Source organism: Gorilla gorilla, chromosome 15 (genome assembly GCF_029281585.2).
Source record: "Gorilla gorilla gorilla isolate KB3781 chromosome 15, NHGRI_mGorGor1-v2.1_pri, whole genome shotgun sequence".
In the NCBI taxonomy this organism is placed as follows: Eukaryota; Metazoa; Chordata; class Mammalia; order Primates; family Hominidae; genus Gorilla; species Gorilla gorilla.
The window spans coordinates 119,363,700-119,384,369 of record NC_073239.2 but is presented as its reverse complement, the minus strand read 5'-3'; the positions used below and the strand labels follow the sequence as shown (position 1 = coordinate 119,384,369).

Sequence of the window (20,670 nt, the reverse complement as noted above, 5' to 3'; positions counted from 1 at the left end):
CCCCCGACTCAGCCACCATCCACTTGCAGTGCGATTCTGCAGTACTTGCTGGTGCTTTCTGAATTTGACACTAAAGCTCCAGCTTTTAAGGTCTAAGTATTGCAGGATTCTAAAATCATAAACAAATTAATATAATTTCTTAATTTCGGTAGAGATGATTTCCAAAAACCTCATTGATTACCTAAAAAAATTTTAATTCCCTTTATAGACCACGTTGATATGTAAGGAGTGTGTTCTGGCTAACAAATTCTAGCTATAAAATAGTGTTTTATGATTTTGTGCATAATGTATGGTGCCACAGACCTGATATGCTGAAAGCTGACAGCACCCAAAATGGGAGCCTGAAAGTCTAAGCTGAGTGAGAAGAAGGATCCACAGAAGCCCTGCCAGAGATCTCAACAGCTAACACCCACTGGCCATCCAAACAGATGTGCTAGTCGCAGGGTTCCAGAACTGGCTGCTGGCTCTTACCCACATGCGGGCGCCACACCTACAGATTGCTGCATCTCCTTCTCCTTCCCCAGGGCAAAGTGCTACTGCCAGGGAGGGCTTCCCTGAGTACTAGACTCACAGGGGACGCAGTAACAGGTCTGCAGAGGGCTCTGACACATGAAACAATGCAACATAAATACACAGGACAGCAAACCCATGGTTGCAGATGGCTAGGGCCTCTGAGGTTTTCTGGATGTAACACATGTCATCCGGTCTGAAGAGGTTCACGGACTCGATGGGAAGAGGACCCCTCGTCTTCTACCTCTGGGCCTCCTGACCTGCCTGCACCTGCCCTGTGCTCAGTGCCGTGCCCTTTCTCTGGAAGAGAGTCTCTGTGCCGGTTTCTGGTCAACCCTACACTGCTGCCCATGAGAGGGCCCAACTGAGGCCACTGCCTGCACTCTGTCCCCACCAGCACTGTGTTCCCTCCACAGGCACCCGCGTCACACACCAATGTGCTACCACACGGCCCCTCTCCCAAAACTCCCACCAGGCCACATGGTTCCCCACTGGGCACCACCTATTTCTCTTTCTTTGTTCTCTTCTACAAAAACACTCCTCCTAAAAGCTCTCCATACTCGCTGTCAACTCGTCTTTCAGCCCTTCCAATCCCTTGGCCCTGCTGATGAGGAGGGCTGTGCACAGCCTCCATGCTACAGACTCAGGCCCGTCGAAGCTGCCTCAGCCCCTGGTCTCGCAGCAGCTGCTATGTCCCTCCATATGGCCTCCGACTCCTCTGACCCCCCAACTCCTGTTCTCTCCTGATGCCGTTTCCTCTTCAGAACACAAGCCTCCCCAAATCTCCCTAGGCGAGCTCCTGTCTGCATGCCAGTGGCTGCCAGCACACAGCTCCCTGAGAGGCACACCCGCCACCCGCCTCCCACGCCAGCTCTCCACTGCAGGGAGAGGACATGGCAGGGCCACAGCAGGCTGTTTCATCTCCTCCTTCTCCCCGTGCCTCCAGGATTCTCTGCGTCAATCCATGGCATGTCCACTCACCCAGCTGCATAGACCACAGACCTAGGAATCATCTCCAACTCATCCCTCTCACACCTCAGAACCAACGTGGCAGCAAATCTGCCAGCTCTGCCTTGGAAGCAGTCCCACCACCAACCCCGCCCCATCCTGTCTTCTCCTACCTGGATCACCCAGAATCCTTGCTGGCCCTGCTGAGCTGCCACACCTGCCCCCTCCAGTATATTCCAAGCAGCAGCCAGAGTGACCTCCCTGGCTTGGCCACAGCCCTCTGTGACTGGCCACAGCACTGGACTGAAAGAGCCCCATGGGCAGGGCCCACAAAGCTGACGGGATGGGGCTCCCCGCACCGTGCTCCACACAGCCAGCCTGGCTGCTCAGATCCTCGGTGCGCAGGGCCCTCTGCCTCCAGAGCCTCTCTCTAAGGTCTTCTCGCACTAGTTGCCTCTTTGCTTCAGGAATCAGCCCAGGCTACCTCCTCAGAGGAGCCTTCCCTGTCATCCTATTAAAGAGACACCTGTGTCTCCTGCTCCTCCCTCTCTGGCTCTGCACCCTCTGACATGTTTATCTGTTCACTACTCTGCACACAGCTCCCTGAGATTAGAGATCTGTTCTGCCTTGTTCACAGATATCCCCCGATGAGGAGTACCTGGAGCAGGGCAGAGGCTTGGTGCAAAGCTCCAGCGCTGAATGAACAGACATTCCCTGCGTGGATTCATCCAATGTCAGGGTGTCAGTGTCACCTGTATCTGGTGACCTCATTTTCCCCTCTGGTCAAGACTTCTTCCCTGGGCTCCAGACCAGTCCACAGAACTCTCTTCTGCGACTCCCACGCGGCCACCTGACAGGCCCGTCAAACCCCTTATGTCCACAGCAGAGGTCCTGATGTCCTGACCTCCGGCCCAGCCTTCCCCAGTCTCCAGTCTCCATCTCAGTCAATGGTTTCCCTGGACTCCCAAGGCAGCCTCCCTGTGGCTCCCCTGGACTCCTGCAGCAGCCTCCCCGTGGCTCCCCTGGACTCCCGTGCCAGCCTCCCCACAGCTCCCCTGGACTCCCGTGGCAGCCTCCCCACAGCTCCCCTGGACTCCCATGCCAGGCTCCTCTGGACTCCCGTGCCAGCCTCCTCACAGCTCCCCTGGACTCCCATGGCAGCCTCCCCACGGCTCCCCTGGACTCCCGTGTCAGCCTCCCCACGGCTCCCCTGGACTCCAGCCATAGCCAGTGCCCTAGTCACTTCTGGCTTCTTGAACATCTAAGCTCTTGCCCAATTGAGGTCTTGGCATATGCTGTTCCCTGAGCCTGGAATGCTCCTCCAGCAGCTCTTCCCAGGCTTCAGCTCAAAGATCACTGCCCTTCTAGAGGCCTTTCCTGACCATCCTATCCAAATGCAACTTCCTGCCCCATGCCTAGCACTCCCTAATGCTTCACCCAGCCCGCTCCTTTACAGCACTGACAGCCTCTACTCTCCTCCTGCTGACCGACAGTCTCTCTCATTGTGTTTGAGGGCAGAGGCCTTGTCTCCTTGGATGCCTCCGTACTTGCTGTCACGCCTCCACGTGTACATGCTTAGCTCCGCTCACTAAACAAACAGTTGTGAGGGAAGCACTGCTTCCAGGGATAGACGCACACAATAGTCTACAGCAGAAAGCAAGTCTTTAAGACACAGATGTTAAAAACACTTCCTCTTATTCTGTTAGCCCTCATTTCCCCAAGGCTCAATAAAATCTCTCTCCTTCTGAGAAGGGGACACATTTATTTGTTTCTGCATCCTAAAACGTTCCTGGTGCAGAGCACGCTTTCAATCAATGTTCCCTAAAGACTTGACTGCACAGACGCACTAGGAGAGGTTTACAGAAACTGCCTGGGTCTCCACACAAGAGGTTAAAGGGCCAGGTTTGTTTTTTGTTTTTTTGTTTTTGATTTTTTTGAGATGGAGTCTCGCTCTGTCACCCAGGCTGGAGTACAGTGGTGCAGTCTCAGCTCACTGCAACCTTTGTCTCCCCGGTTCAAGCGATTCTCCTGCCTCAGCCTCCTGAGTAGCTGGGATTACAGGCGCCTGCTACCCTGCCTGGCAAACTGTTGTGTTTTTAGTAGAGAGGAGGTTTCACCATGTTGGCCAGGCTGTTCTTGAACTCCTGACCTCAAGTGACCCGCCCACCTTGGCCTCCCAAAGTGTTGGGATTACAGGTGTGAGCCACTGCGTCCGGCCAAGGGCCAGGTTTTAAGAGAGATTGTTGGGAATAGGACCCACATGTAAAGTAATTGGTTTTCAATGCCTCTCTTTACACTCTGCCTTCCTTCCAAGACAGTGCAGTAAAACATTGACAGACGAACCAGGATAAAATGCCAGAGGAGTAGGATACTGGCAGAGAGAGCAGCAGAACTAAGATCTGCAGGGCCATAAATTCCACTGAGTTCTCCAGGGACCGAAAGGGAGACTGCAGATATAAAAAGGCCAAATTGTTGATGGGATTAAGAAGGTGTTCAGCAGGCCGCATGCGGTGGCTCACGTCTGTAATCCCAGCACTTTGGGAGGCCAAGGCAGGCGGATCACCTGAGGTCGGGAGTTTGAGACCAGCCCGACCAACATGGTGAAACCCTGTCTCTACTAAAAATACAAAATTAGCCGGGTGTGGTGGCACATGCCTGTAATCTCAGCTACTCAGGAGGCTGAGGCAGGAGAATCGCTTGAACCCAGGAGGCAGATGTTGCAGTGAGCTGAGATCGCACCACTGTACTCCAGCCTGGGCAAGAAGAGCAAAACTCTGTCTCAAACAAAAAAGAAAAAGAAAAAGAAAAAGAAAAAGAAAAAAGGTGTTCAGCATCGAAAATAGAAGTCAAAGGGGAGGTCTGAGCGTGTCTTTTAACAGCCGGAGGGCTGCCATGCAGAAAAGAGAATAAACTTGTGTGTTGCCGCAAAGCCCAGAACACAGAATAACGTATGGTGACTACGACCACAGGGGCTGGCTCCGCCCATCTGCCTCACCCGACTCTCCAGGACGGCCTGTCACCAACAGCACCACCAGCCGCAGGGCCTCATCAACGCCTGCCAATCTCACCATGTTTCCCAGTCCCTGCTGTCACTCTCCACAGGGCCACCCTCAAGCCCTCCCCACATGCCGTGACCATCAGCTGCCCTGCCCCTGATTCTATGCAGGCAAACAGTGCCCTTTCCTGGGAGACACAAGATGGGAACTCTTCCAGCTCCCATCGGCCAATTGACAATCCATGACTGTAGACTCATCAATGCATGATCTGTACTAATGCCGCCCTCTGCTCCCCACCCCCACGTTGGCCCCAGTCTACCTCCTCCTTGGCATAGGAGGGGTCAGCTCCACTGCTCTACCTACCCCTCCTCACCCCATCCCCACGCAAACTCGCTGCAAAGTCCTACAAGAGTGCTTTACAGGCTAGGGTGGGATGATGAATTATAGGTTCCCCAGGTGTTCCAGTTGCCTTTTCCCACACGGCTGGTATGGCTGGTGGACTTCTCGCTGCCCTTCCTCCACATCACTGGTCAAAGGAGGAATGATCTCTCAACCTGGAACCCATGCCTTCAGGATGTCTTCCCTGACCCTTCACCTGGACAAAAGTGTGTCTAAACTCACACAGCATCCTGTGTATTTTGGTCCACAGCAGCTGACACAATGGTCAACAAGTGTTCTATCTGTGTTTCCATTTCCACAACGGAGGGCTCAGATCTGCCGTGTTTACCATGTCACTGCTGAGCCTGCCACAGTGCACAGGGGTGCATGGTAAACACGTGCTGAATAACGAGTGAGCCCCACAACCCTGACCCCTCACCAGGACTGTGTGGAGGAGGTGGCTCCACAAGGAACAGATAGACCAGGCCACCCCTGAGGCTTCTCCGCGCTGACCATGGCACCCTGAGAGGCAGAGTGGCTGTGCGTGCAGGCTCCTACAGCTCTGCGACAAGAAGAACCCACTCTTGTCTGCCTCTGGGAGGAGAAATCCTAGGCAGGCACAGGGCCCCACCAGGAACCCCAGGCTTAGAGGCACTGTGGGTTTGCAAACAGGAGGTCTCCGGCAAACAGGAGACCTAAGAAACCCTAAAGCACCTTCTACAACAAGGCCCAGCATTTAGGCCAAACTGGCAAACTTGTGAAACTTACCTTTTCCTTGGTTGTGTTCCAATTTGCCTTACAGACTTTTCTTCAGTGTAAAAGAGCAGACTTCTTTGCAGAGTAGAGACCAGCAGCACTTTCTGGCTATAATCCAGCTGCACAATGGAAGACGGCTCCTCCAACACCAGCTGGGAGTTACAGAGTCCCTGGCAGAGAAAGTCTGGTTACACCTCACATCAGCGCCGGGCTAAAGAATGGACCTCCCTTAGGACAAGTCAGTGTCCTTCCTGCTAGCTGTGCTTAGGTCAGCTTGCACCTTACTTAACACATGCTTTCACTCTCTCCAGATTCACTCTCAACCCACCATAGCGAGATTATTTGACAGATGGGAAAAGAGTCCATACTAACATCTCCCTCATGCTGCATCCAGTTTGACAGGAAACATTTTAAAATCTGCATAATTTTTAAAAACATGTCCTCAGTAGATACATTCTTTACTGTGCACCATAGCAGGCTCAGGGATGATGCAGTAAACATGCAGAGAGTTCAAAGAAGAATCCATAAAGATCTAAACAGAAATCTGTTGCACTGTGTGTATTGCTTATTCTATTATAAAACAATGGAATGGAACACTCTATAAAATTATTGCGACAATAATCAGCTCTGTAAGTTCATATTATAGTCTCCCCTCACAAAGGGTTCAAAGCAGCTTTGAGGACATTATATCCTTGCCAACTGAAAGGGTAATAGAAAACAGAAGGTTAGAAGAAATTAAATGATATTAAATATATAAAATGCTATTAACATAAAATGATATTTTACAAGACCAGCCTGGGCAACATTGTGAGACTGTGTCTCTAGAAAAAAATTTTTTTTTATTAGCCAGGCATGTTGGCACGTGCCTGTGGTCCCCGCTACTTGGGAGGCTGAGACAGAAGGATCATTTGAGCCCAGGAGTTCAGGTTACAGTGAGTTGTGATCACACCACTGCACTCTAGCCCAGGTAGCAGAGTGAGACTCTGTCTTTAAAAAAGAAAAAAAACCCATATTTTATATATAAACACAAAATAAAATTCTAGAAGGCATATGACTGCTAACACAAAGCATATTTCATTGTATAAAAAATCTGATTCTATAAGTTACTCTTACAGAAAAGTGTCATCAGGCCGGGTGCAGTGGCTCACACTTGTAATCCCTATATTTTGGTAGGCTGAGGTGGGTGGATCGTTTGAGGTCAGGAGATCGAGACCAGCCTGGCCAACACGGTGAAACCTCATCTCTACTAAAAATACAAAATTTAGCTGGGCGAGGTGGCGCATACCTGTAATCCCAGCTACTTGGGAGGCTGAGGCAGGAGAATCACTTGAACCCAGAGGCAAGGGTTGCAGTGAGCCAAGATCGCACCACTGCACTCCAGCCTGGGCAACACAGTGAGACTCTGTCTCAAAAAAAAAAAAAAATATATATATATATATTATATATATATATATGAAATCCAATATATATGAAAAGTTTCATCAATTATTTCAGAAATACTGCTGTAACATCACTGACATTTTGTGAGGGAAGCAGGGGACAGTGATCAGATTTGTTGGTAAAACTTACAGTAAATTTCGTCCTTTTTTGGGTATACAATTCTATGAATTTTGACAAATTTATAGTCATGTAACCAACACCAAAATCAAGATAAAGAAATTTCCATTACATGAAAATGTTGCAAACCTTTTTTTGAGACAGGTTCTGGCTCTTGGCCTAGGCTGGAGTGTAGTGGTGCAATCTCAGCTCACTGCAATCTCCACCTCCAAGGCTCAACTGATCCTCCAACCTCAGCCTCCAGAGTAGCTGGGATTACAGGTGTGCATCACCATACCTGGCTAATTTTTATATGTTTTTTGGTAGAAATGGGGTTTTGCCATGTTGCCCAGACTGGTCTCAAACTCCTGGGCTCAAGTGATCATCCTGCCTTGGCCTCCCAAAGTGCTGGGATTACGGGTGTGAGCCACCACACCTGGCCAGAGGATAGGTACTTTTGTATTCTCCCTTCTGCTGCACACTGAAATACACTCAGTGGTTCTCTCAAGGAAAGCACTTGTGCAACTGTTGCAGCTATGAGCTGAGCCAGCTGCTTTTTTCACAAAACACCATTTTTATTTGAAATGCTGTAATTATTCAAATTTGGGTATTTAGCAGACATTTTCTCAAAAAAAAAAAAAAAGCCTGTCACTTCAAGGAAAACAAGTAATGGTATTTGTTGCTCTCACACAAAGATTAGCAATCTGAAAACTTGTATCTGTCCCTGTGAACTTGACATGATTCCTTATAGCTAGACTTTCCCGATTACAATGGTGTTGATGTTAATGACGGTATTTTTTTGATATTGTATTAGAAAATTTATCAGCTGGCACGGTGGCTCAAACCTGTAATCCAAGAACTTTGGAAGACTATGGTGAGCAGATTGCTTGAGCCCAGATGTTCAAGACCAGCCTGTGCAACATGGTGAAGCCCTGTCTCTATAAAAATACAAAAAATCAGCTGGGCATGGTGGCATGCACCTGTAGTCCCAGCTACTCGGGAGGCCAAGGTGGGGGAATCACCTGAACCTGGGAAGTCAAAGCTGCAGTGAGCCGTGATTGCACCACTGTGCACCAGCCTGGGTGAGAGGAGTAAGACCATGTCTCAAAAAAAAAAAAAAAAAAAAAAAAGTGTCAACATTTGGAAGATCTGCATCACTCTGTGAATAGTATTTTCTAAGTGACCAATACATAATGTTACAAAATCCAACATAGGTAAAGTACATTTTAATGTAACAGAGTAGGAAAAATTCATCCATGTGGTTTCAGATTCTACATTTTTACTAACCTTTAAAGAAACTACCATTTGTCATTTGTCACCGTAACCTTTAAAGCAACTACCGTTTGCTTTATGAGGTAGTCATATGAGGATATTATTAAAGAATGTCCACAATTATCTGAAAAGGCTATCAAAATACTCCTCCCATTTCCAACTACATGTCTGTGTAAAGCCAGTTTTTCTTTATACACTTCAATCAAAACAATGTATGGCAACAGATTGAATGCAGAATCCAGCCATCTTCTATTAAGCCAGATAATAAAGAAATTTGTAAAAATATAAATCAATGCCACTCACTCTTCTCACCTGTTTTGAAAATAGAGCTATAGAGATATTTTCACAAAATATGTCACTTATGTTCAGATGTTATGGATTTATTATTTCAAAGTCAAATATTTTTAAATTTCAGCCGGGCGCAGTGGCTCACGCCTGTAATCCCAGCACTTTGGGAGGCTGAGGTGGGAGGATCACAGGGTCAGGAGATTGAAACCATCCTGGCTAAAACGGTGAAACACTATCTCTACAAAAAATACAAAAAAGTAGTCAGACGTGGTGGCAGGTGCCTGTAGTCCCAGCTACTCGGGAGGCTGAGGCATGAGAATCCCTTGAACCCGGGAGGCAGAGGTTGCAGTGAGCCGAGATCGCGCCACTGCACTCCAGCCTGGGCAACAGAGCGAGACTCCATCTCAAAAAAATATGTATATTTTTAAATTTCTCAGTTGTAACTTCTAACATGGTGTACTCGGTAGAGATAACCCATATGAACAAAAATGCTTTGGGGTCCTCTTTCTAAGAGTGTAAAGGGATCCTGTGACTACAAAGCTTGAGAACTACTACTAGAGAATATTTGTACTAGGTCAGTCTTGGATCAGAGGGACTGAAAGTCATGCAGCTAATAATTGCTGAATTCTTGGCTGGGTGTGGTGGCTCACGTCTGTAATCCCAGCACTTTGGAAGGCCGAGGCAGGCAGATCACCTGAGGTCAGGAGTTCAAGACCAGCCTGACCAACATGGTGAAACTCCGTCTCTACAAAAGTACAAAAATTAGTCGGGCATGATGGCAGGTCCCCGTAATCCCAGCTACTTGCGAGGCTGAGGTGGCAGAATCGCTTGAACCCGGGAGGTGGAGGTTGTAACAAGCCGAGATTGGGCCACTGCACTCCAGCCTGGGTGACAAGAGCGAGACTGCATCAAAAAAAAAAAAAAAAATTGTTGAATTCCTATAGTGCTCTAGGAATGAAGGCTACAAATAAGAAAAAGAAAGGACTGTGCCACCAAGGAGTTCAGTTTGGTTGCAGACACATGACAAAACAAATAAAACCCAGCAGATCATCAAGCCACACGTGCAGTAGAAAAGGCACGGGCGTTGAAGCAGAAGCACGGTTTGAAAGCAAGCTCTGTGAGGTGCAAGCCTGCACCCCTGGACTAGTTCCTGGATCTCTTGGCACTCCAGTTTCTTCATCTTCACCATACTGCCACCTAACCTCCTCTGCCACTTCCTGTCACATGAGGTCATCTCACACAGGCCAGGTGGCTGGCAGAGTCCTCCATCCATTGAAATCACTGACTTGTCCACAGTTAGGATTCAGAAGTGTTTGGCATCACTCCTACTAACCTTTCAAGGAAGTAGGAATGATAATAGCTTCTTTTCCAAGTAGAAGTAATACACAACAGTGGAATGAAAAAAGTGAATGTTCTAGTAGGCCAACTCCTTAGTCATAGAAGTGGAAGCTTATAAAACATAAGTCTATAAAAGTAAATGTTACAAATAACAATTGAGATTATAAAGGGATGATGATCAAGAATATAAGCTGACTAAAAATACAATTATAAATATAGTTTTTCCAAATGTAAGAAGGTAAGAGCCAACAGTATTTCTGAAAATAATTTTACCTGGTCTAGATCCAGAGAAGAATAAACAATTTTGCCTTTGTCATCTCCAGAGAACAATTTCATTCCATTGGGGCTCCAAGCCAGAGCTGTAATGCTATTTTTGTGAATACCAGTGACATCGAATCTCCGAAGCTATGAACAAGGGATAAAAATATACACAAGAAAAAAAAAGGATAAATGCTGTGAGCTGGGGCTACATGGAAAAGGTATACAATCGCTCCTAGTTAGGGAAGAGCTGGTTTTCCCAATCTCGTTTTCCAAGCAGAACCCTGCACAAAGTTCCATCTGTCTAGTCACCTTCAAAACCCACAGAGAGCATACCTTGAGAATATTAAGCAAAAATGAAATGACCCACATGTACTTTATGCCAAGTGTCCAACTCAGCACAAAAATGTTCTCCAATTATAAACAGCACAGTGTTAAGCTTCTCTGAGCATTTTTTTTTTTTTTTGAGACAGAGTCTCGCTCCGTCAGGCTGGAGTGCAGTAGTGTGGTACAATCTCAGCTCACTGCGACCTCTGCCTCCCGGGTTCAAGTGATTCTCCTGCCTCAGCCTCCCGAGTAGCTGGGACTACAGGCACGCACCACCACGCCCAGCTAATTTTTGTATTTTTTTTCTTTTTTTAGATGGAGTCTCCCTCTGTCACCCAGGCTGGAGTGCAGTGGCGTGATCTCCGCTCACTGCAAGCTCCGTCTCCTGGGTTCACGCCATTCTCCTGCCTCAGCCTCCCTAGTAGCTGGGACTACAGGCACCCGCCACCACACCCAGCTAATTTTTTGTATTTTTTAGTAGAGATGGAGTTTCACTGTGTTAGTCAGGATGGTCTTGATCTCCTGACCTCGTGATCTGCCTGCCTCGGCCTCCCAAAGTGCTGGGATTACAGGCATGAGCCACTGCGCCCGGCCAAATTTTGTATTTTTAGTAGAGATGGGGTTTCACCATGTTGGCCAGGATAGTCTTGATCTCTTGACCTCGTGATCAGCCCGCCTTGGCCTTCCAAAGTACTGGGATTACAGGCATGAGCCCGGGCAGAGAAAGTCGTGCCCGGCTTTCTCTGAGCACAAACTTTCTAAGCAGATGAGGATTTCTAATTTTAAAAATCCATGAGGAATTTGCCAAGAAGTTAACACGTGTTAAGATCATGAGTACTCACCTGTTTATTTCTCCCTGGCAATGAAGATACAAGTTGAAAAACTGCAACCCTGCCAGAGGCTGTGCCTGCTGCCACCAGGTCATCAAAGCAGCTCAGCAGCTTCACCACAGTGATAGATTCCGTCTTCCCCTGGGGAAACGTTGAAAACAAATGAATCTGTAACTATGCAGGCTTTGAAAATGTAAAACAAGGAGGACATTACTAAAGGAGTGAAAAACTTCATCAGGCTGTAGTCCATACATATTCTTGATTGAAAAGGTATACAAGTCAGAAATTACATCTGTTGAAAAAACAAAAACAAAAACAGGGCTGGGTGTGGTGGATCACGCCTGTAATCCCAGCACTTTGGGAGGCCAAGGCAAGCAGATCACCTGAGGTCAGGAGTTCCAGACCAGCCTGGCCAACATGGCAAAACCCCGTCTCCACTAAAAACACAAAAATTAGCTGGGCGTGGTGGCAGATGCCTGTAATCCTAGCTATTTGGGAGGCTGAGGCAGGAAGAATCACTTGAACCCAGGAGGCGGAGGTTGCAGTGAGCCGAGATCATGCCATTGCATCCAGCCTGGGCGACAGAGCAAGACTCTGTCTCAAAAAACAAGAAACAACAACAAAAAAACCAAAAAACAAATATACCTAGGTAGGAGGGCAGTGGTGCAATCACAGTTCACTGCAGCCTCAACCTCCCAGGCTCAAGCGATCCTCGCACTTCAGCCTCCCAAGTAGCTGGGACTACAGACATGTGCCCCACACCCAGGTAATTTTAAATTTTTTTTGTAGAGACAAGGTCTCACTATATTGCCCAGGCTGGTCTCAATCTCCTGGGCACAAGGGATCTTCCTGCCTGGGCCTCCCAAAGTGCTGGGATTACAGATGTGAGCCACTGCACCCTGCCCTCATGCCCCAGTTTTAATTTTTTTTTTGAGATGGAATCTCACTCTATCGCCAGGCTGGAGTGCAGTGGCACCATCTCGGCTCACTGCAACCTCCACCTCCTGGGTTCAAGCGATTCTCCTGCCTCAGCCTACTGAGCAGCTGGGACCACAGGCGCCCGCCACCACGCCCCGCTTTTTTTGTATTTTTAGTAGAGATGGGGTTTCACTGTGTTAGGCAGGATGGTCTCGATCTCCTGACCTCGTTATCTGCCCACCTTGGCCTCCCAAAGTGCTGGGATTACAGGTGTGGGCCACCATGCCCAGCCCTCATCCCCCAATTTTTTAATGTTAAAATACACATAACATAAAATTACCAGTATCCCTTTTTAAAGTATACATTTCAGTGGTATTCAATACATTCATAATGCTCTGCAATCATCACCATTATCCATCTCCACGACTATTTAATCTTGTAAAACTGAAACTCTATTAAATGATAATTCCCCATTCATCCCTCCCCCCAGCCCCTGGCAACTACCATTCTACTTTCCGTCTTTATGATTTTGACTACTCTTTTTTTTTTTAATCTCCTCAGATTCCTTTTACCGTGATTTTGAATACTCTAAATACCTCATACAAATGGAACCATACAGTATTTGCCTTTTTTCTGACTGGCTTATCTCCTTAACACAGTATCTTCAAGGTTCATCCGTGTTATAGCACATATCAGAACTCCTTCCTTTTTAAGGCTTACTCATATTCTCTTGTATGTACATACTACATTTTGTTTATCCATTCATCCGTTGATGGACGCACACGGGTTGCTTCCCCATTTTAACTACTGTGAATAAGGCTCCTATGAATATGAGTGTACAAACATCTCTTTGAGATACAGCTTTCAATTATCTTGGGTACACACTGTACTCAGGACTGAATTTTGGTATCATATGGTAATTCTATTTTTAATTTTTTGAGCAACCACCATACTGTTTTCTAGTACTGGCTGCATCATCTCATTCCTGTGAACAATGCACCAGGGTTCCGATTTCTCACATCCTTACCAACCCTTGTTATTTCCTTTTTTTTTGACAGTAGCCATCCTAATGGGTGTGGTGTATAGTTTTGACATGCATGCCCTAATAATTAGTGATGGTCATTTTTCATGTGCTTATTGGCCATTTGTTTACCTTCTCTGGGGAAACATCTATTCAAGTCCTTTGCCCATTTTTGAATTGGGTTTTTTCATTGTTGTGTTTTTTGTCTGTTTGTTTCTTTTTGAGATGGAGCCTTGCTCTGTTGCCCAGGCTGGAGTGCAATGGTGCAACCTTGGCTCACTGCAACCTCCACCTCCCGGGTTCAAGTGATTCTCATGCCTCAACCTCCAGAGTAGCTGGGACTACAGGCATGCATCACCACACCTGGCTAATTTTTTATATTTTTAGTAGAGACAGAGTTTCCCCATGTTGGCCCCGCTGGTCTCAAACTCCTGGCCTCAAGTGATCCGCCTGCCTGGGCCTCCCAAGTGCTGGGATTACAGGTGTGAGTCACCAGGCCCCGGCCATTTTGAGTTAATTTTTGAATGTAGTATTAGGTAAGGGTCCAACTTCATTCTTTTGCATGTGAATATCCAGTTTCCCCTATACCATTTGTTGAAAAGACTGTCCTTTCCCTGTGGAACAATCTTCACGTCCTTATCAAAAATCACTTGACTGGGCCAGGTACGGTGGCTCACACCTGTAATCCCAGCACTTTGGGAGGCTGATGCAGGCGAATCACTTGAGGTCAAGAGTTCAAGACCAGCCTGGCTAACACGAAATCCTGTCTCTACTAAAAATACACAAATTAGCCAGGTGTGGTGCCACACGCCTGTAGTCCCAGCTACTAGGGAGGCTGAGGCAGGAGCATCACTTGAACCTAGGAGGTGGAGGTTGCAGTGAGCTGAGATCACGCCATTGCACTGCAGCCTGGGCAACAGAGTGACAGTCTGTCTCAAAAAAAAAAAAATTTTTTTTCACTTGACTATATAAGAGGGTTTATTTCTGGGCTATTGATTTCATCGGTCTCTATGTCTATTTTTATGTATCATGCTGTTCTCTTCTTTTTCTTCTTATTTCTTCATACCACAGCCAAGTCCAATACACTGTTTCAATGACTGCATTTTCGCAGTTAAGTTTTAAGTTCAGGAAGTATGAGATCTCCAGCTTTGTTCTTTTTCAGGTTTGTTGGGGCTTTTCAGGTTCTCCTGAGATCCCATATGAATTTTAGAATAAATTTTTATATTCTAAAACTCCCAAGCCAAAAAATGGCCTTGGGAGTTTGATAGAAATTGTATTGAATTAACTTATAAATTACTTTGGGTGGTATGGACAGCTTAACAATATTAAGTCAGGCTAGTCGGGGTGACTCATGCCTGTAATCCCACAATTTTGGGAGGCCAAGGCAGGAGGATCACTTGAGCCCAGGAGTTCAAGACCAGCCTGAGCAACATAGTGAGACCCCATCTCTACAAAAAATTAAAAAAAAAAAAAAAAGCCAGGCATAGTTGTGCATGCCTGTAGTCCTAGCTACTTGGGAGTCTGAGGTGGGAGGATCACTTGAGCCTAGGAGATTGAGGCTGCAGTGAGCTGTGATTGTGCCACTGCACTCCACCCTAGGTGACAGAGCAAGACCCTGTCTCCAAAAAACAAACACACAATGTTAAGTCTTCCAATTTCTCAACATACAATGTGTTTCTATTTACCTATGTCTTTAATTTCTTTCAGCAATGTTTCATGTTTCATTGTATGAGTCTTTCACCTCCTTATTCTTTTTAATGCCATTTTAAGTGGAATTTTCCTCTTAATTTCTTTTTCATATTATTCATTGTTGGTGTTTAGAAATGCAACTGATTTTTGTGCATTGACTTTGTATGCTGCTACTATGCCAGTTTCATGTATTAGTTCAAACAATTTTTTGTGGAATCTTTAGGGTTTCTACATACAAGATCATGTCATCTGCAAACAGAGATACTTTTACTTCTGCCTTCCCAATTTTGATGCCTCTTAATTTCTTTTTCTTGGCTAATGACTCTGGCTAAAATTTCCAGCACTGTGTTGAACTGAAGTGACAAAAGCAGGCATTTTGCCTTGTTTCTGATCTTAGAGGAAAAGCTTTCCATTTTTTACCATTAAGTATAATTGTTCACTGTTTTTCATATATGGCTTTTATTATGTTGGGGTAGTTTCTATTCCCAGTTTGTTGAGTGTTTTTACCATAAAAGGGTGTTGAATTTTGTCAAGTGCTTTTTATGGACCAGTGGAGTGACCATGTGATTTTGTCCCTCATTTTGTTAAAACAGCATATTAGGTAACTGACTTTCATATGTTGAACCATCCTTCCATTCCAGAAATATATCCCACTTTGGTCATGGTGTATAATCCTTTTAATATGCTGCTGAATTTACTTGCTAGTATTTTCTTGAAGATTTTTGCATCAATGTTCATGAGGGATACTGATGTGTATTTTTCTTGTGGTATCTTTTCTAGTTTTGATATCAGCATAATTCTGGCCTCATAGAGTGAATTCAGAAGTATTCCCTCCTCTTCAACTGTTTGGAAAAATTTGAGAAGAAATAGTGTTAGTTCTTCTTTAAATGCTTGGTTAAATTCACTGGTGAAGCCTTCGTGTCTAGGGCTTTTCTTTACAAGGAGATATTTGATTATTGATTCTATCCTCTTACTAATTACAGATCTACTCAGGTATTCTATTTTTTCATGGTTTAGTCTCAGTAGGTTTTGTGTTTCTAGGGGTTTGTCCATTTCATCTAGGTTATCCAATTTGTTGGTATTCAACAGATCACCATCCTGTCATAATCCTTTTTGTTTCTGTTGAATCAACAGTAAGGGTCTACTTTGTTTCTGGTTTTAATCATTTGTGTCTTCTCTCATTTCTTCTTGATCCATCTGGCTAAAGGTTTGTCAATTCTGTTTATCTTTACAAAAATTCAACTTTTGGTTTCACTGATTTTCTCTATTGTTTTGTAGTCTCTATTTCCTTTACCTCTGTTCTAATCTTATTATTTCCTTCCTTCTGCTAGTTTTGAGTTTAGTTTTTCTTCCTTTTCTAGTTCCTTAAATGGTAAAGTTTAGGTTGTTGATTTGAGATTTTTCTTATTTTTTAATGTATATATTTAAAGCTATAAATTTCTCCTTTAGCACTGTTTTCACTGTCCCATAAATTTTGGTATGTGTGTTTTCATTGTCAATCATCTTTAAGTATTTTTAAATTTATCTTGTAATTTCTTTATTTACCCTTTGGTTGACTAAGAATATATGGTTAATTTGCACAGATTTGTGGATTCTCCAATTTTCCTTCTGTTACTGATTTCTAACTTTATCCTGTTGTGGTTGCAATAAGAACATACTTTGTATATCTTTTAAAATCTATTGACACTAATTTGTGACTTAACATATGGTCTATCCTGGAAAACATCCCATCTATATTTGAGAAAATGTATGCTATTGTTATTGGGTAGAGTGTTCTATAAATGTCTGTTAAATCTAGTTGGTTTATCATGTAAAGTTTCTTTATTTTTCTATCCATTATTGATAGTGGGATATTAAAGCTTCCAACTTTTATTGTAGAACTGTCTATTTCTTCCTGCAATTCTGTAACTCTTTTTGTCTGATAGTAGAATAGCCACCCCGATCCCTTTTCATTACTATTTGCATGGAATATCTTTTTCTATCCTTTCACCAGCAACATTTGGATCTAAAGTGAGTCTCTCCTTTTTTTTTTTTTTTTTTTTTGAGACGGAGTCTTGCTCTTTTGCCCAGGCTGGAGTACAGTGGTGCGATCTTGGCTCACTGCAAGCTCCGCCTCCCGGGTTCACGCCATTCTCCTGCCTCAGCCTCCTGAGTAGCTGGGACTACAGGCACCCACCACCAAGCATGGCTAATTATTTTGTATTTTTTAATAGAGACAGGGTTCCACTTTTCAGTAGACACAGGGTTCCACCGTGTTAACCAGGATGGTCGCGATCTCCTGACCTTGTCATCCGCTGGCCTCGGCCTCCCAAACTGCTGGGATTACAGGCTTGAGCCACTGCACCTGGCAGCGAGTCTCTTATATATAGCATATAGTAGTATTGTTTTTTGTTTTTGTTTTTTTTTTGAGATGGAGTTTTGCTCTTGTTGCCCAGGCTGGAGCGCAATGGTGCAATCTCAGCTCACTACAACCTCTGTCTCCCAGGTTCAAGCATTTCTCCTGCCTCAGCCTCCTGGGTAGCTGGGATTACAGGCATGCACCACCACACCCAGCTAATGTTTGCATTTTTAGTAGAGTCGGGGTTTCACCATGTTACCCAGGCTGGTCTCAAACTCCTGACCTCAGGTGATCCACCCACCTTGGCCTCCCAAAGTGCTGGGATTACAGGTGTGAGCCACTGCGTCCAGCCCAGATTGGTTTTAAAAACCATTTTGACAATCTTTGTCTTTTGATTGGAGAGTTTAATCCATTTACATTTAAGGTAATTAACCAATAAACAGGGACTTATTTCTATCATTTTGTTCTTTTTTTTTTTTTGAGACGAGTCTCACTCTGTTGCCCAGGCTGGAGTGCAATGGTGTGACCTTGGCTCACTGCAACCTCTGTCTCCTGGGTTCAACCAATTCTCTGCTTCAGCCTCCCGGGTGGCTGGGATTACAGGTCCCCGCCACCACGCCTGGCTAATTTTTCTGTTTTTTTTTTAGTAGAGATGGGGTTACACCATCTTGGCCAGGCTAGTCTTGAACTCCTGACCTTGTGATCCACCCGCCTCGGCCTCCCAAAGTGCTGGGGTTATAGGCGTGAGCCACCGCGCCTGGCTTGTCATTTTGTTTTGTATATGCCTTAAGGTTTTTGTCCCTAGTTTCCTGCATTACTGTCTACTCCTGTATTTAGTTGATTTTCGGGGGTACATTAAAATATTTAAATTCCTTTCTCATGTCCTTTTGTGTATATTCTACAGTGATTTTCTCTGTCATTACCATGAGGATTACATTTAACATCCTAAAGTTATAACACTAATTTAAATTTCTATCAGCTTAATTTCAGTAACACAGAAAAGCTCCACTCCATTACAGCTGGGTCCTCAACCTTTTTGCTTACTGATACCACAAAATTATACCTTTACAAACTGTGCGCCCGAAACCATAAAGTAAATAATTATTTTAAATGCTTTAGAAATTCTTTTACCAAAAAAATTATTTTAAATTATGTAGAAAACAAAATGTGGGCTGGGCACGGTGGCTCACGCCTATAATCCCAGCACTTTGGGAGGCCAAGGCGGGCAGATCAACTGAGGTCGGAGTTCAACACCAGCCTGGCCAACATGGAGAAACCCCGTCTCTACTAAAAATACAAAAATTAGCTGGGTGTGGTGGCACACACCTGTAATCCCAGCTACTTGGGAGGCTGAGGCACAAGAATCACTTGAACCCGGGAGGCAGATGTTGCAGTGAGCCCATATCGCACCACTGTACTCCAGCCTGGCTGACAGAGCAAGACACCATCTAAAAAAAAAAAAAACAAAAGAAAAGAAAATGTGGATTTACAAACCAACATTACAATACTACTAGCTTTTAGACTAATTTTAAAAAAGGATTTGTCTCTTAAATCATGTAGAACACAAAAATGTAATTATAAACCATTGTTACGGTAATATTAGCTTTTATAATTGCACATATCCTTCACTTTTGAGATCTTCATTTCTTTTTCTTTTTCTTTTTTCCTTCATTTCTTTTTTTGAGACAGAGTCTTGCTCTGTCAATAGGCTGGAGCACAGTGGCCAGATCTCAGTTCACTACAACCTCCACCCCCCGGGTTCAAGCGATTCTCCTGCCTCAGCCTCCTTGAGTAGCTGGGACTACAGGCACAAGCCACCACACTTAGGTAATTCTTGTATTTTTAGTAGAGATGGGGTTTCACCATGTTGGCCAAGATGGTCTCCATCTCTTGACCTCGTGATCCACCCACCTCGGCCTCCCAAAGTGATGGGATTACAGGCGTGAGCCACCACGCCCGGCCGAGATCTTCATTTCTTTATATGGCTTTGAGTAACTGTTTAATATCCTTTAATTTCCCCCTGCAGGACTCTTGAGTATTTCTTGTGGGGCAGGTCTTGTGGCTAATGAACTCCCTCCATTTTTGTTCACCTGGGAATATCTTAATTTCCTTCTCATTTCTGAAGGACAGTTTTGCTGGGTATTAGATGGTTAGTTGACAGGTTTTCTTTCTTTTTAACACTCTGAATATATCAGCCCACTGTATTCTTGCCTCCAAACTTTGTTTTTTTTGTTTTGTTTTGTTTTTTGAGACAGATTCTCGCTCTGTCATCCAGGCTGGAGTGCAGTGTCCTGTTCTCAGCTCACTGCAACCTCTGCCTCCCAGGTTCAAGCGATTCTTGTGCCTCAGGCACCCAGATGGCTGGGATTACAGGCACATACACCACCATCCCTGGCTAATTTTTGTATTTTTAGAGACAGAATTTCGCCATGTTGGCCAGGCTGGTCTCAAACTCCTGGCCTCAAGAAATCCACCTGCCTCAGCCTCCCAAAGTGCTGGGATTATGGATGTGAGCCACTGCACCTGGCCCCTCCAAAGTTTTTGATGAGAAATCTGCTTATAATCTTATTGGGGGTCCCTTGTATATGAGGAGGCATTTCTCTCCTCTCTGAAGTTTGTTTTTTTAGTCAGCTTCCTCAGGTTGAATCCTTTTTTGAGACAGGGTCTCATTCAGTAGGCCAGGCTGGAGTGCAGTGCCTCAATCATAGCTCACTGCAGCCTCGACCTTCCAGGCTCAAGCAATTTTCCCACCTTAGCCTCCCGAGGACCTGAGACTACAGGCAAATGCCACCTCGCCCAGTTAATTTTTTTGATTTTTAGTAGAGATGAGGTCTTACTATATTGCCCAGGCTGAGCTTGAACTCAAGTGATCCTCCTGCCTTGTCCTCCCAAAGTGCTGGGATTACAGGTGTGAGCCACTGAACCCAGCCCAAAGGTTCTTTGGTTTTCGCTTTTGGGAGTTTGATTGTAATGTGTCTTGGTGGGGGTGTCCTTGAGTTCATCTTACTTGGAGGTCGTTTAACTTCCTAGATGTTTATATCCATGTCTCTCGTCAAATCTGGGAAGCTCCAGATACTATTTCTTCAAATAATCTCTCTCCCCCTTTCATTTCTTTCTATAACTCCCAGAAAACATGTTAGTCTCTTTGATGATGACCCTTAGGCTCTGTTCATGTTTCTTCAAACATTTTTCTGTTTGTCAGACTTGATAATTTTAATATCTTATCTTCAAATTCACTGATTCTTTCATCTGCCTGCTCAAATCTGC

At 45.1% G+C, this 20,670-nt stretch overlaps 1 protein-coding gene across 3 annotated transcripts in view; it reads right to left on the bottom strand.

The window, feature by feature from the left end:
* TECPR2 (tectonin beta-propeller repeat containing 2) overlaps positions 1-20,670 on the bottom strand; it is a 140,127-nt gene that overhangs the window by 85,219 nt on the left and 34,238 nt on the right. For all 3 annotated transcript variants that reach the window (XM_031001496.3, XM_063698198.1, XM_063698197.1), the window contains exons 3-5: positions 11,450-11,578; positions 10,296-10,427; positions 5,601-5,758 (exon numbers count right to left, since the gene is read on the bottom strand). In XM_031001496.3, the coding sequence (XP_030857356.3) occupies positions 5,601-5,758; positions 10,296-10,427; positions 11,450-11,578 (419 nt within the window). The remainder of the gene's footprint in view (positions 1-5,600; positions 5,759-10,295; positions 10,428-11,449; positions 11,579-20,670) is intronic.